This window comes from Botrytis sinoallii (assembly GCF_014898435.1).
Source record: "Botrytis sinoallii strain Bc 23 chromosome Unknown BSIN_004, whole genome shotgun sequence".
NCBI lineage: Eukaryota > Fungi > Ascomycota > Leotiomycetes > Helotiales > Sclerotiniaceae > Botrytis > Botrytis sinoallii.
The window spans coordinates 2041328-2058024 of NW_024066031.1; the positions used below are offsets into that span (position 1 = coordinate 2041328).

The window sequence follows — 16697 nt, forward strand, 5'->3', positions numbered from 1 at the left end:
TTGGCAAGTTTGTAGAATTTTCTTATCAAGTGCAATGATTGCAGGGTCGAACACACAGAAAATATGTTATATTGATGGAATTTGTCTTACAAATTTATTAGAAACGAGTCTTTCTGGATTCTATGATCCATCTTGGATCTCGGAATGATTAGAGTTTACAGAATTCCTATCGGAAAACTGACTCAAAGCACTAGCTTTGTACTTGACACTGCCATGTGTTGGCTATGTTTGACATATCTTTTATGAGAATTGCTAAGGACCAAAGATAAGGGGAGAACACGATGTTATTAATGCAATTTACTTGCTTTGTTTGTATCTGTCATAACTACGGTCCCGCAATCCAGATGGAAGGTTGAGTCCTGACATTGCAACAACATTGTGGACTGCACAAGATGGGATAGAATCGGCATACATTAAGCAAATTGCAAGGCCTCATGTTGGAACATCAAAGAGGTCCTATAGTTCCAAGAGTGAAGATATATTGCACTGCATTTCTAGAAAATAAAACAGTCATACAATGCTGCAGTTATTAAGATTAATTATAACAATGATGTCCAAGCACCAAACCCCCAAAATACAGCTTTCTTCCCCTTAAAACACTACACCACTTTTTGCAGCGCCTGGATAAGTATCCTGAAGTCCTTCAAACAATGATTTTCCATCCATGCTTAAATCAGCAAAGGCTGGGCACCCAACAAGATCTAAGATTGATGTATCAAGAGCATCGGTCAATAATTGCAAGGGTACGGCAATTGTAGCAAACAAAGGCGAAAGAGAATTGGGCCCGAATGTCTTGACGACTTCAAGGGCAAAGCACATCAAATTATTGCCCCCCAAAAGGGTCTCGACATTGAGAACGCCACCGGTGACATTACTGATATCAAGACCAGTGAAAGTGTTTACTTTACCGGTATTGCCTCCAACGCTTGCTAGTGTTGGGTTTGCTACCATCCAAGCAACAATATCTAGGTTGAGTTGTACTAATCCGTAGTCGACAGGGATGCGGTACCAGTTGGAGGGTATTTGCTCACAGCCTTTCTTGTATACATATGTTCCATCCTCGGAGTAGACGCCGAACATAGTGCGCATTAATCCATGAGTCATGATTCCGTCCGGGTTCTCGGTGGTGTGGTTACTCAAAAGGCGACCAGAGAATGCATATCCAGCATTTCGTGCAATCATGCCGGTGTAGGGTCCGTAGTAAAAATAAGGGTTGGTAGCTATGCTGACTTTGAGACGTTCGGCGGCGCGTTTTCCAATATCTTCCATTGTGATGACTTCAGAATCGGATCCATTGGCGACTTGTAAGAATAGAGTCATGTTCATTGTCGATGCGTCTCCTGTCACATACAAGTCGTCTCGGGTATTCGAGGAATCCGCTTCGATCCAATTGTGGGAGTTGTCTAGACCACGAGGTGTTCCCAAAAGACCATCAAGGTTGTCGAGAATGTTAGAGACTTTCGGAGTGTAGCCTCCAATCGAAAACCCGGGGTTTAGTGAGATAGGGCCGCCGACACCGACCGTTCCCATTATAGCCAGGACGGTGATGAGCTCGATTCCCATTCCGAATACGGAATTTACACCAGCAATAATTTCTACCATTGAAGCGACACCATTATGAGGAATGTAGTTATGGTTTGCGAGCATATTCAATCCTGGACATGGACCTCGCTGGTCCCCATTGTCGAAGTCAGGTGGAACAAATACATGGTCTCCGGTGACTATCTTACTGTTAGTGATATTCAAAGTCGAATTCTAGGTCTGCAGTTTTACCATCGATGGGAGTGGTCAAAGAATCAACCAACAATCTTTTTTTGACTTCTGGGTGAGTTTCAACTTGTCTCTTCAAATTCTCGTACCAGCTGTTTCCCGGGGCTCTCTCAAAGATTTCGGCGATGCATTGAGAGTTGGAAATGCCAGGGCATTCGTGCACAAAAGTGGGAAGTAAAGAATGGACGACGAAAACTTCATCTTCGAATGTTAAGGAGTAACTGTGAAGTGGAACGATTGACACGACGAAATGTAACAAACCTTTTACAATTGAATGTTAGATGAGAAACTCATGACATATCATGAAATAGGATATTTTCCACTGGCTAGTCACATCAATCGAAACTTCGAATAGCTAGCCTAACCCGGAGGATAAAACGGGGAAACAAGGGTGTGTGTACGCGGATATCCATTATATTCTACTTGGAAGTTGTAGTCGAGCAAGAGTGGAAATCCAAATTGCTCAAATACTCCTCACGGCTTTGATGAGACACATGAGCGGTATTTGGATCGATAACAGACTTTGAAGTGATCGGCAGTGCCTTCATTGACAAGCATTAGGTCAACAAGCATAGGGCCTAGGTTACTCTAGTAGGTAATCTTTCCGTCAGGGAGCAAATCTTATAAGATTGATCTCGCAGATAGGGAAGTTAGGGGCAGTATACCCCAGTATCTTTGACTGCTTCAGTCTTGGAGGTCGAGGATATTCATTACTTGGGTACGTATACTCGAAAAATTGGAATGATTGAGAAATATGATACACCCATTGCGTTGGATGTAACATTACTTAGGTAGGCTCTACGTAAGCGAAAAAAACAGGCGGAAATTGAGTACTCTTTCAAGGGTCTTTTTTAATAAATTATAAATTCATTTCAAATTAAATATTGAAGTTTGAAAAAATCAAACGAAAATTTGAGTCTTCTTTGTACTGATATGTAGTCTTTTTATTATTTAATATTATATTGAGAAGAGATCTTAGTTATTGAAATTCTTTCGAATGGTGGTCAATTCCCGCCTGTTTTTTTTGCTTACGTAGAGGTAGGTTTGCAATATTGGGTGTAGCTATAGTAAAATTTGTCCAAGATAACCAGTAAAATCATGTGACTGTGGCCTAGCGCCGATAAACTCACACCCCAATGATCATAAACACTCCTTGTTTACTTTGGAAGCACCAATGAACTTGACTCCATATTACTCCTTTTCTTGAATTCTTCACCTCACATGTTTGGTAAAGATACTGATATACTTCAATCTCAACGACTAACGTACGGCAGCTGACAGCCGTGGAAAAGTTTATCTACTCCCGACCTCCTACTCACTCCCTACGCAACTTTAGTAAACGATTGGACGATAGCTTCCTTGTCTAGCATCAACCTCTCTAAGGCTTGTGCTTCCACAAACATGGCTGAGCAATGAGCATGGCACATACCCCGGGAAAACTTTTCACACCCATTCTCTCAATAGCCGAGTTCAGATCAAGATCGTATGGAATAGATGTAAATCCAACGGTCAAAGCAGCCCAACCATGTCGATTCCAATTGGAAGCATACACCTGAGTTTGACCGAAAGTCTAAACTCTATATTGGTAGATCATGGTACGATGGAAAGAAAGAACCGTTTTCCCAAACGTTTTCAGTTCCTCTATTTGAATTTCGAAGAATTATCGATACACACGAAGTACAGCCCCATTAGAATGTTTTGATAGCTCGAATGTTTCGTAATATTCTGTCGCAATTCGACGTCCCCGGTTGTGATAGACAATCATCTATGGAGTAGGGTGGTTCAAGCTTCTCGAAATATGCCGCACCACTGTTGGGTCAAATGCCTACTCTTCGTTGGCTGGATGAGCACTGTACTTGCTCGATTGGTAAAAACCCCAAGACAGTACCTTGCCAAGAAGCATGGATAGAATCCCCTCAAGGGGTTGACACGAGACTACGGATACAGTTATCCAAAACCCACTCACTTACCATGTCGGTCATTCTAACAGGTAAGGGATATGACGGCCACGACCGTTGACTAGAAGCAGAATAAATTATGGGGCCGATCAACGACAAACTTTGACATCAGCTTCAAGGTTGTTGGAGCATGGCATACTGTTTAATATTCGCAGGGTTATAGTACACGCACTTATACATGATCAGATTCTCCCAAGTCTACGATAGCGTTCGTTGTAGTTTTGTTTGACTTTTTGAATTCCTTCTTTTAATTTCGTACTTTACTTCGGTTAATACTATCGTTAATATTTATACGAACCAAAGGTACTAAGGAGTCATCATGAAGTTGTCGCTCAATATTATGGCTGTCATGGCCAGTTTGACCATGATTTGCACAGCACAGTCCTCGTTAACCCCCAGGGGTTCATCCGCCGCTCTTTTAGAGGCCGCAGAAGCATCATATCCGACTTGCTCGGTAAGTTTCATTGAGTACCTTGTTCTTGCTGGCTCCTCTGACGGCCGCCTCTAGCTAAAATGTATGGCAAAAGCTATTCCTACGTCTGGATGTGATGCGACAGATGTGGTGTGTCTTTGCACAAACGCTGAATTACAAGAGAGCATCACACTCTGCGCGATGCAAAGCTGTACTGTTTTTGAACTTTTAAGTAAGTTAGATTTGTCAGAATAATGAAGAAAATCCCTGCACCGAGCTGTCTCTAACCTTTTAAAGCTACCAAAAATGTTACCGAGACCATGTGTAGCGCACCGGTACGAGACAGGAGGAAAGACGGCGAGTATATTGGTGTTATTGGAGGTTGTGTTGCCTTGCTAGCCTTCTTTGACGGTTGCTGGCTACCGTTCTGAAAGTAAGGCAATGGGGTATGGATGACTGGGCAATGTGTGCTGTTGTGGTTAGTCGACAGCTTTCAACCTCAAACGTGCGACCTCAGCTAATGGAGTCTAGGCTTTGGCGACTCCTCCAACTGTTTTCTCTGTCATCTGCAAGTAACAATCATGAGCTTAAGTTATCATACTAATACAAATCACAGTGGCCAACAATGGTCTCGGAAAAGATATGTGGACATTGACAGCTGATGAAATCACAACTGTTTTATTTGTTTGTACACTTGATTCTGAAGTCATTAGCTAAGAGCTAACGTGAATCAGTACTATGTTCTCGGCGAATGTTTCTATCTTGCCGCAATGGCCATGACTAAAGTTACATTCTGCCTTCTTTTTCTTCGAGTATTTCGCGAGAAGCCCTTCATCTATTATGTTTGGGGCACACTCGGACTTTCTGTTGCATATGGTGTTAGCTTTGTGGCAGCAACAATCTTCCAATGCTGGCCGGTTAGCTATGGATGGCATCAATGGGATGGCTTGCACACTGGAACTTGTAACAACATCCATCTCCAAGGATGGCTGAGTTCTATTATCAACATCGTTTTGGATATTATAGTCATTGGCCTGCCACTGAACAAACTTTCTCAACTGGTCATGTCTCCAACCAAAAAAATAACTATTATGTTTATGTTCTGTAAGTTTGAATCTGCCTCCCACTTCGTAGGACTTTACTAACAGACCCTTTAAGCTCTAGGAATTTTGTAGGACTTCCTTCAATTGTTTCGTATTTCTTGTTTGCTAATTGTGTACAGCGTTACTGCAGTAAGCATCATACGTCTTCAATCGCTCATTCAATTTGCCAACACAACAAATATAACCTGTAAGTTTAACACTAGTTTTCTAGATCATCTTTACTAAATGTCAGTTTAGGGGACTACAGTCCAGCGGCATATTGGAGTACTCTCGAAATGCACGTTGGCATATTCTGCGGGTGCTTGCCAGCATTACGACCTCTACTGAATATGATAATGCCAAAATTACAGACAACTGCAGCAGTGAGCACTCAAAGAACTGCGGGGACAACTGGCAAGAGATCATTCATGAGCTCTAAAGCTTCAGCGCCGAAGAGGACCGAGAAGGGTGACTTCATTCCACTTGATGATGTCGATGCTTCGAGCACAAAGTTCTTGACCAGTTCTCATTGCAACGCTGTCTAAAGGCATTCCATTCATGGATTTTTTGTTAAAGAAGGTTGGGAAGTTTATTTATGAAACGCCGGCGTGCATTATGAGATAAATATTCCAGAATTGTTTTCCTTCGAAATTTGTTCTAATTCACAAGCGTTTGAACTGGGTCTGAGACTCTCCGAAGGACGCAAACGTAATGTACATATCTAATTATATCCCACAGCACGAGATCTGATTCGACAACAGTACCTCAATATTTTAAATCTCTTCATTTGGGGCTGGATTTTTCTTCGTCGTTTTAAATAGACAGTCTTGGCCAAACCTTCTTGGCAGATGAGCCTCACCATTGCTGAGGGTCTACATATATTCATCTTTGATTTGTCAATCTTTTTTCATCAAGATACTAATGTGCACCACACCGCTAACTCTGACATCACAATTATATCCCGACACTAAACCCCCTGCGCTAGCAGAATTCGCTTACTCCGTAGACCTATTCTCGGACCCCCATAAAGAAGCTTTGACAACCTTTGAGCTGTTAAAGAGGAAGATCGGCAGCGATTGCCAGGCATTTTGCCAAAAAGGGACTTTTAGTAATTACGGCTAATATAATTCGCATTTATATCCAAGATGAACGAGCACATCATTACTCTAATCATTGAGGTCGAAAATTGAAGAGTCTGGGCTCCCATGCAAACTCCAATCAAGCTTTTGCGGGGCGTATCACCTAAAATTTCAGGGAAAATGTACTTAGAAACGTTTCGAGAGGGGAAAGACAAGCATCTCATATGCAAATTTTAGATCTCTACCGGTTTGGGAAATTGAATGCCTTATGCTTATGTCTTTCTCCACTTTTGAATTTCATTACCAAAATCATATTGGGAATTCCTCATGAACATCACGACTGCTGGGTCAAGGTGTCGCGAGCATACACTGTGTATTCCGCCATCCAAACATCTGGTAGTGATCTTCGCACCTCCTTTATGTTGCGATCCCTTCGGGGAATTGTATTAACGATCATGAAGAGTAAAGGGTGAGAAATTGCGAATACAGTCCCATTAGAAGTGGTTCAGTGGAGGGCCTCGACAATATATAAAGTTCAGTTCAGCATCGTGGACAGTCTCTCATCACACACACAGTCACTCCTTCATTCCTTGGCAATTGTCTTTGTTTTCTTTGGTTTCATTTGATCATTTGGTAGTACCATGTTTCCCAAAAGATCTTTGAGCCTTGTCGCTCTTTTCAGTCTTACGACTTCTGCATTGTGAGTGCCGGAATCTCCATAAGTATACTCTGGCGGCTGACTAACACGTTTGTAGCAAGTCGCAACATACACATCAACATCTTCACCAACGTACCGCGAGCGCCACATCGAGTTCCGCGAACATTACTCTTGATCCCTATGAGTATGTTGTCGTAGGAAGTGGGCCGGGAGGTGCTCCTGTAGCCGCCAGACTTGCTCTAGCAGGTCACTCAGTCTTGCTTATTGATGCTGGAGAGGACCATGGAGATGATATTGAGATGCAAGTTCCTGCATTGCATGTTTTGGCTTCAGAGTACGATCCAATTCGATGGGATTTCTTTGTTCAACATTACGCAAATGAGACCAGACAAGCAAGAGACTCGAAGATGACGTACCAGACAACTGACGGAGACTTCTATGTTGGTCTTGACCCTCCTGAAGGTAATTGAGTTTCCTCTTGTCGAGTTTAAGTCGGGATTTTCTGGACCTTGCTAATCAACATCCTAGGCGCAACTCCTTTGGGAATTCTTTACCCAAGAACCGGAACTCTTGGTGGATGTGCTGAGCACAATGCTTTGATCACCATCTTGCCCCAAGAAACTGACTGGCAATACATCCAAAACATAACCGGCGATGATTCCTGGGAACCATCAAAGATGCGCGAATACTACAAAAAGCTCGAATCGTGTCACTACCTCAGCACAGACGTCACAGGCCATGGTTTCGACGGCTGGTTGCAGACCGAAGTTACTAACCCAGAACTCATTGTTCAAGATCAAAAGGTTCTTTCGCTCGTCATTGCCGCAGCTACAACTATGGGCAAGGGTCTTCTTGGAAGCTTGATCACCACAGTCACTGGATTGGCTGAAGTTCTCGCCCTGGATATCAACAATGATTCGCCAAATCGTGATCACGTCGATGCTTTGTACCAGGTTCCTCTCGCTATGAAGTTCCCAGAATACTCTCGTTCTTCTCCTCGAGACTTTGTCTGGAGCGTTGCAAATGCTACTCACTCGGATGGATCCAAGAAATACAAGTTAGACGTGCAACTCAACACTCTTGTGACCAAGGTTCAATTCAACACTACTGCTGCTAAACCAAGAGCCACCGGAGTCGAATTCATTGTTGGAAAATCTCTCTACCGCGCTGATCCCCGAAGCAAAAATGTTGACGATTCGGAAGGCACCTACGGAAGTGTTACCGCCACCAAAGAAGTCATCGTCTCAGGTGGTACATTCAACACACCTCAAATTCTCAAATTATCCGGTGTTGGTCCCAAGGCTGAGCTCGAGAAATTCGGTATTCCAGTTATTGTTGATTTACCCGGTGTAGGCACCAACATGCAAGATCGTTACGAAGTTGGTATTGTCGGAAACTCGACATCCGACTTCTCCTTACTCAAAGAATGTACTTTCCTCAACGGCACTGACCCCTGTCTCGAACAATGGGAGACTCTTCCTTTGCTCAAGGGTGGATACTCTACCAACGGTATCGCTCTCGCATACCCTAAGCATTCCTCCGTTGCAGACGGAGTCCAAGATCTCTACCTTGGCGGTGTTCCCGCTTACTTCAACGGATACTTCCCCGGCTACTCCGTACACGCGCTCGCAAAGCGCAATATCTGGACCTGGTTGACCCTCAAGGCGCACTCGCGCAACAACGCCGGAACCGTCAATTTGAAATCTGCCGATCCCCGTGATACCCCCGAAATCGTATTCAACTATTTCGACACCGGTGTTGGTGGTAACGAGGATCTCCAAGCTGTGTACGAGGGAATGAAATTTGGAATCAAAGCATTCGAGAACCTCATTCCGCTCGATGGCTCCTTTACCCGTATCTGGCCAGATGAGAGCATTACTTCTGAGGAAGATCTTAAGCAATTTGCGCTCGATGAGGCTTGGGGACATCATGCATCGTGCTCTTGCCCTATTGGAGCTGATGATGATGAAATGGCCGTCTTGGATACCAACTTCAAGGTCAGAGGTGTCGATGGATTGAGAGTTGTTGATGCCAGTGTCTTCCCAAAGATTCCGGGCATGTACATTGCACTATCGATCTACATGATCAGTGAGAAGGCTGCGGATGTAATCCTTGCCGAAGCTAGCTCTTGAGATGATACTCGAGCAGGACTGAGGGTGTAATCTGATAGTAATGTATAATTTTGTAATTTGAAAAGATTTTAGTGGAACCACTGTATATAGAAATAAAAACGCACATATCTTCTCATTCTTCACGCCCCTTCATAATATGGATTGATCTTGAATCGATCTCTGAGTTCTTGAGAAAACCTGCTCGAAGACTTCATGGATTAATATCATTGCACATGTATGAAGCCTTTGTGGTTTAAGTATTCATTCACATGTTTCTGCAAAAGTGCTGGGCTTTCGAGTAAGCTGTTTGCATGACTTCATGCACACCTACTACTCCCTAAAAAATTAAAACAGAGTAACAATTCAGCTAAAGCACTAAGATGAAGTCTGCCACGACCTCTCCTTGATTGTTGTATCCACATACTGAAAGCCCGACGAATAATATTCGACATCCAACACTCCTCGAGTAACTGATGGTCCAGCCCCAAAGGATAGATTTATCCAGCGATCAGGTTTGAAGTCGTTTTACCATCTCTCAGGACGCCATATTTTAGTATGCTCTCCCCAGAGATTCTTACGTCGAGCCATTGACGCAAACCAGAGTACAACCATTCCTTGCATGAAAAGAAAGGCCTCAACTGGACGAGAAAAAAATCGCCGAATCCAGTTATTTGTATGATATAACACGATAAAAGTAAAGTTAATTATTTATATTATGAAAGAAGATATGGTACCATCAGTAGTGTCATCTATCTCGATGGAATTGAAGGTTGCGCCCACCTCACTCTCGAAGCTACGGCCAACATTACATTCACTGGTCCAAACCAGCAAGCATCTTGCATCGTCGAAATACAATCTGAACCTTTAGAAAGCCCCATTTTCCATCTCATCAGCTACGAAACCATTATCTTTACCCCCCAAGACTTCTGTGTCTATCATTCACTACGCACGCTCAAGCGTTCCTAAAGTTGCAGTCCTATCAACCAATTCCTGGCACTGACCTTATGGTCCATCAGTCGTTGAAATATGTAACCTACACGAGCAGTTCCTTCATCATAAATCCCAATACATACAATACATATCGCTCCTCAACACCATCCAACCCAGCTCACAAACTTCCACCGACAGCGATCTAATAATTCCCTCCACAACCAATTCGGTACCAAGCTCTAAAAGCCTCTTCCTAAGCGCATAATCCTTCTCCATCACTTGCAAATTTCCGAAAGCTTTCTCGGCCAACAGTATATACAAGATATTCCTCACATTGACATCTTTCCGAGCAAAGGTTTCTGCAAGCAAAAGGGCCGCAAGATGGAAATCTAACCCTGTATTACATACTTGACAATAATTCTACGCAGATTTCGTAACTTGGCATCGAACAAACATTGAAGAGTGTCGTTTATATAATATCTGGTTGTTTGTCCACAGTCGGGTTTGGTGTGATCAAGAACTTCATCGGCGCTGAGACTTTCAACGGGATCGATGGGTTTCAGGCTAGTAGTAGGTAGAGCGGTCATTCTGAAGCTTGATTGATTGATTGATTGATTGAATTTACGTCCACCTTCAGTCTAAGACTATATAGGACGGCTAGGCTTGATGAGCCTAACAGATAACTTTTTGATTTACAATATTGATTATAATCTTATTAGGAAAATGAAAATAAATGCTAAGGAATAGTGTTTGCTTATTATATATATTGCATATAATAAGAAAATTCTAACAATCAAGAAATTGTGAGGAGATCAAGCCCCCTTCTTATTTCCTCAACTATTTCTTCTTTATTCTTTTCTTCTCTTTCCTTTTCCATTACTATTTCTTTTTCTATTATTTCTTATTCAAAAATCCTTACTAAATGCTATACCCTTATAATGATTTTGATAATATTGATAAATTTGATAGCTAATTCGATATCTATTTTGGTATGCAATAGGAATTGTATAGTGATTTTCGATAATAATATATTCTGGAATATCTCTTTTCTTTCTGTTTTATATATAGGATAGCTAATCAGAAGATATTGCAATATCTCAATATTACTGTATATACATCTATTATTAGAATGATTGAATTGATATAGATATAATTTGATATATCTGTAATCTAATTTCAATTGAAAAAGTGCACTAGCAGTATTTCGATTGGTTCCAATTGGTAGCTTAATTTTCGATCCGATTTTCCATAGAAATAGCTTTGAATAGATTAATGCCGATTAATTGGATCTGAGTTTATATTGATTGAGAGTTGAATTTCATTAATCGAAAGAGGATTCTTTGATTATCATTTCTAGCAATCCAAAACTGGTTTCATTTGAGATGGATTGTATTGTAGTAACCTCTTTTGCTAGCTTATCTGCTAGCTCGTTCCCTTTAACTGATGTGTGCCCTGATACCCAATTCAAGGATATTTCAGATCCTTTAGTTATAATGGCTTCGGCTGCCTTGATTGCTCGAATTTGGTATGCTTGCCCTGAATGATCTAAGGGTGTTTCAATCAAAAAAGGCCTGCTTGATTATCTGAATAGATCTTGAACTTCTTTTTACTATTAATGATTGAGCTAGTATATTCGATGGCTCGGGGTGACTCCATATAGCTCTCCATTATAGACTAGTTGATTGCTTCCAATATTGACTTGTTCTTGATATGAAATCTGATCATTCGATTGTATTAATACTATCCCTATACCAATACCTATTCCCTTTTCAGTGGAAAGGCATCTATATAAATATAAATAGTATTTTGATCTCTATGTTTAAGAATGATATTGTAGAGTATTACTGCATTTTCTTTTGAAGCCTACGCTCATATTAATTTTGAACGGATTTCCTTTTTCATAAAGGGAAGTGAAAATGGATAATTTTTTCGAGAGAGGAATGACTCCAAATTTTTTATCCATTGATTTCCTAATTCTATCGATTGAATTGGCTTGTATAGGCTTTCTTTGAGGAGTATTGATTGCTTCCCGATTAGCATATTGGTCTGCTTAACATAGCTTTTTCGATATTGATTGAATGTTTGGACTGAGAGTTTTTGTTAATCGAAACGTGTATTGCTTGATGTTTGAGTCTACTCAGATATTTGCTAGTTTTAATCCCGATTCGATTTCCCATTGGAAGACTTGGAACGGTTTTGAAAACTCCTAGTATCTTTTGGAGAGCTAGGTTTTGAAGAATTTGTATTTTATTCGTGAAGTAGGCTTATCCTTTTACCAAATCATAATCCATAATCAGCTATACTAGTTATATAAGCTATATATAATTATTAAAGAGTTTTAGGACTCAGGCCTTTTTCAATATTTTGCCTAATTGAATTATTTGATAAAAGGCTCCTTTTGTTTGTGTAATTCGGATATTGATATGTTGATTGAATTTGAGATTTTGAATCGAATCATATATTTAATTATTTAATTAAAGATTGAGATTTAATAATATCCGAATGGATAATATGATTAGGAAGTTTTTGGTTAGCTTGGATGCTGAGAAGTGTATTAATTCTGTCTTATTAAATCGAATTGAATCGCACTTTCAAGCTGAATTCATAGATTTGTTTTGTAGCTTTTTCACGAAATCTAATATTCTTTTTTTATAAGGATAAGTTTGTAATTAAAGCATATTGTCAATATAAAAAAGAAATTTAATCGATTTGAAAAGAATAATTCTCTAATATATATTAGGAAAAGGATTGGAGAAATTTGAACTGTCTTGTAGTATTCCGGTCGAAATAGGCTTGAAGATTCGATTTGATTATTGAAAGAAAGTTTTAACTATCTTGTTATAGAAAAGAGGCTATCCAGGAGATGAGATTCGTTAGCAGTTTCAATTTCTTACAAATATCTAGTAATCGATTTCTTGAAATATAATCGAAGGCTCCCTTTATATCCATAAATAGAACTGAGGTCTTTTATGGATTTGCTTGTTTCTTTCGATTTCGATAGTTAGAAAAAGGGCTGCATCAATTGCTGATTTCTTTTGTTGGCCTTCAATTTGACTCTTGTGTAATAGATTAGTAGTTTCTGCTAAATAGCCTAATCTTTGAGCTAAAATCCTTTTACTAATCTTTCCAAGGTAGTTTAGAAGTACAATGACTCTATATACTTTTGGGACTGAATAATCGGGTTTTGAAGGTTTCTTTAGAATCACTCCAATAGCTTATTTCTAGCATTATGGGTAATATCCTAAATTAATTAGATTACTGAATAGATTGAAAAAGATTCGTGGAATTGCTTTGTATACTTTCATAATGATCTCCTGAATAATTCTATCTAGGCTAGAGATTTTTCCTTGGATTTTGGCTGAGTAAGTATTACTTAATTCGATTTGTGAAAGATTAGGCCATTCCCATTTCTTGAATTACTTATATCCTTCCCATTATGGTTTTAAAGTGATAGGAGGAGGTGGGAATAGAGTTAATCTAAAAGCAGAGTATTTTCCTTTAAAAAAGCTTTCTGTTGAAATATCCGATATTCTTTAGTCTTGATAATCCTTTGTATAAACTATTGCTTTGAATATTGTTTGTATATTCTCTTTTTCTAGAAATTCATTTCAATAATTCTTTTTAGCTGTTTTAATAGCCTGAAAGTACTTGTTTCTAGCAATTCGATATTCTTCTTTGAGGTTTGAGTTCTCCAGATCCAATTCAATTGATTGTTTTACTCTTTCTAGTTTTTTTCGAAGATTTATTAATTTGGGGATCTATTATGACTTTACTTTTCTAATCGACAAAGCTTTAGATATAGAATTTTCAGTAGCTTTTTGAATAATCCTTGTAAGTTGCTTATTGTTTGATTTAGATTAGAATAATTATTTCTTTTTTTCAAACCGTTTAGCGGAATCCTTTTCAGATAAGACTGTTAATATTAGAATAAAGAGAATAGGGGAATATAATAATTCTGATTTCAATATCAATTCGAATTTATTCCAATTAGCTAGCTTTGTATTATATCTAGCTAGCGATGTTGTATTAAGGGGGCTTGCTTCTTTTCCCTTTAGCTCGATAATATTCCTATATAATCGGATCCTATATCTGAAAGTGTTTGCCAGTTTGGATTTGAGAGGCGATTCCTTCTGAGGCTAATGTAAGATCAATAATACTTGGATTGAGAAGATTGATATAATAAGGTACTGAAACCAGGCTTGTTAAAAAGAATAAGGTTCTGATCTTCAAACCATTCGATTAGTTGATTAGTGTTTCTATTCTTCTCCAAAAAGGATCTTATTATAGGTGATGAGAATTGAAATCGTTTAAGAAAATGGTTTTTTTTATATAATCATTAAATTATATAAACATCTTTCAATTATAAAGCTCTTTTCTTTAGTTTAATTAGCTTTATTGTAAATATTAACTATTTGAAAGATTTTATTTTTATTTCGATAATCGAAGATCTGAATATCAGGATCTCTTAGAGAATCGAAAGAAAGGTTGATTGTAAATTGAAGGGTTTTTGAGGTATATAATAGTATTCGTAATCGGTATTTGGGATCGAATCTCGGAAGTGTTTATATGAAATTAGAGTGTATAATCGTATCTTGTATTGAATAATCATTTCCATTTTTGATAATTAAGGTTCTTGAATAATAATAAGATTGATATTAAGTTCTATTACAAGCTGTAGAATGTTTTCTATAACTTGTGAATTCTAATTAGATTTATTGAATAATTCGATATTAGTATGATTCATTAATGAATATTATTTGATTTTGTTGAATAACCTGATAGGTTTTGTATGTTTTTGAATTTGCTGCATGGTTCCCTTAGCAGTTCGAGCATTTCACTATTAAGTATTAACAGAACTTTCCTTGATGTTATATACCATATACAAATGTACTGATATGATATACTTGCCTCCATATAAACCACAAGAAGGGTTTTTTCTACAATAAGCATCTTGATATCCAAACCCTTGACACTTTTGGTATTATATAGTTGGTTTCGATTTATAGAAGTTTTCTATTCTTGTATTACTTCCAGTAATATATAATCGCTTTCGAATAGCTAATTCTGCTTCTGATTTTGTAGCAAAAGCCATAACTATAGCTCCCTTTTGTTAATAAGCTCTTTTGGAAGCTGGTATGAGCCAGAAGGGGGTTCCGATTGGTTTGAAATCTGGATTAAAGGTTTTGATTTCCTTTAAAATAAAATCTATTCCTTTTGATTCTAAGAATTCTCTTATTGGGATTTTGTGGATAATAACTTTATGTCATTTTTGATCCTTTGAATCCTCTCGAATTAATAATATTATTTTAAATAGTTTTCTTTTCTAAAAGGAATTGTGATGTAAAGGGATTGTTTATTATAATAATGATATTGTTATTAAAGGATAGAGTAGTTGCTATAATAACTAGCTCTTTAATTCCACTCTTTGAAAGGCTTTGTTATTTTGTTTCGAATAGTTAAAAAGGAAAAGGAAGTAGAATTTGGGATTTCTGATTTGATTAGGATTAGACATCTTTGAGTGATTTCAATCTTTTTGTTTATTGGAATAGGCTTAATAGCTTTTCCTTTACTAATTAGATTCCATTCTCTTTCTTTTGCTATAGTTGTAAAAGTTGATTTAGTTGATATTGTAGTAATTGGGATTGGGTTTTTTGATTAGTGTTTTAGCTTAGACTTCGATTTCTGTATAGCTGATTCGAGGTGAATGATTTGGGATGCGATAATATTGAAGGTTATAGTAAGCTTTCCTTTTTCGGTATATTCTCTAAAGATTTCTAAAAGATCTAATAGCTTTGATTGCTCATTATGTAATTGAAAAAGAGTTGAGGCTAGTATTATAAGATCTCTTGCTTTTAGGATCGCTTCCTTTGGTGTAATTACCTTATTTTGTATTCTAGATTGTTTATTCTAATTACTAAAGAGTATTGTGGAGTATCGTTTCTTATTCTGATTAAATATATAAATAGTATTGGTTGTATCTTGAATAATAAAGAGATCACTAAATAGATTGAACTCTTCAATTCTTCTTCCAGAATTGGTTAGCTGGTTGGTTGGTAGAAGATAGGGCTAGAGATTTCGAATTGAGGTTTTCAGAAGGCAGGGGAGGGCTTGAAGGTATTGGGGTACCTAGGACAACAGTGGGATAAGTGTTTGGTATAATGAAGGCTTCAGAAGAAGCCTCCATCATAGCTGTATCCCGAAGTATTGATGGATTATTGCAACAATCCATATTGGAGTTATATTCTTATTTTGGAGGTTTGGAGTGAAAATTTACGCGAATTTTCGTGTGAGTTTCGTGTTAGAGCGCCGACAACAGTATCACAACAACTACTGGTCAGAATCACTTGGGGGCAATTGCAATCAATTTGGTTTAATAACTATGATCTAAATCGATCGCGAAAGGGGTCGTATTTCGAAGAAAAAGTTTCCTTCGAAATTTGTTGTGTGTGCATTCTGAAGCTTCTCTTGATAGCTTTTTTATTTCTTTCTTAAGATAAGGCATATCCATTAATATCTTACAGCTTGGCAAATAGAATGGCAAGCATTGATTTTGTAGTACTCTCGCCATAAATGAGTAAAGTCCCCTACAAGAGAACTTTCTGTGGCGACTATGAGAACACAAGTGATTGGCAAAGAAGACTGCTCAGTGCTAATAATTCCACACCAAGGGCTGCTGCTTATTCAGAAACGATATCTT

The 16697-nt window shown here is 38.6% G+C and overlaps 3 protein-coding genes across 3 annotated transcripts; 2 read left to right on the forward strand and 1 right to left on the reverse strand.

The window, feature by feature from the left end:
- Window positions 1-591: 591 nt before the first annotated feature.
- Window positions 592-2064, reverse strand: EAF02_003047 (uncharacterized protein; the record flags this gene model as incomplete). Its single annotated transcript, XM_038899095.1, has 3 exons — window positions 592-1721; window positions 1774-1991; window positions 2039-2064. The coding sequence occupies 3 exons, from the start codon at window positions 2062-2064 to the stop codon at window positions 592-594; spliced, it is 1374 nt and encodes a 457-aa protein (XP_038761383.1).
- Window positions 2065-4047: 1983 nt separating this feature from the next.
- Window positions 4048-5767, forward strand: EAF02_003048 (uncharacterized protein; the record flags this gene model as incomplete). The annotated part of the gene is made up of 9 exons (XM_038899096.1): window positions 4048-4182; window positions 4237-4372; window positions 4438-4538; window positions 4672-4708; window positions 4757-4824; window positions 4875-5244; window positions 5299-5311; window positions 5363-5430; window positions 5481-5767. The coding sequence occupies 9 exons, from the start codon at window positions 4048-4050 to the stop codon at window positions 5765-5767; spliced, it is 1215 nt and encodes a 404-aa protein (XP_038761384.1).
- Window positions 5768-6942: 1175 nt separating this feature from the next.
- Window positions 6943-9091, forward strand: EAF02_003049 (uncharacterized protein; the record flags this gene model as incomplete). Its single annotated transcript, XM_038899097.1, has 3 exons — window positions 6943-7001; window positions 7057-7421; window positions 7488-9091. The coding sequence occupies 3 exons, from the start codon at window positions 6943-6945 to the stop codon at window positions 9089-9091; spliced, it is 2028 nt and encodes a 675-aa protein (XP_038761385.1).
- Between the last annotated feature and the right edge of the window lie 7606 nt (window positions 9092-16697).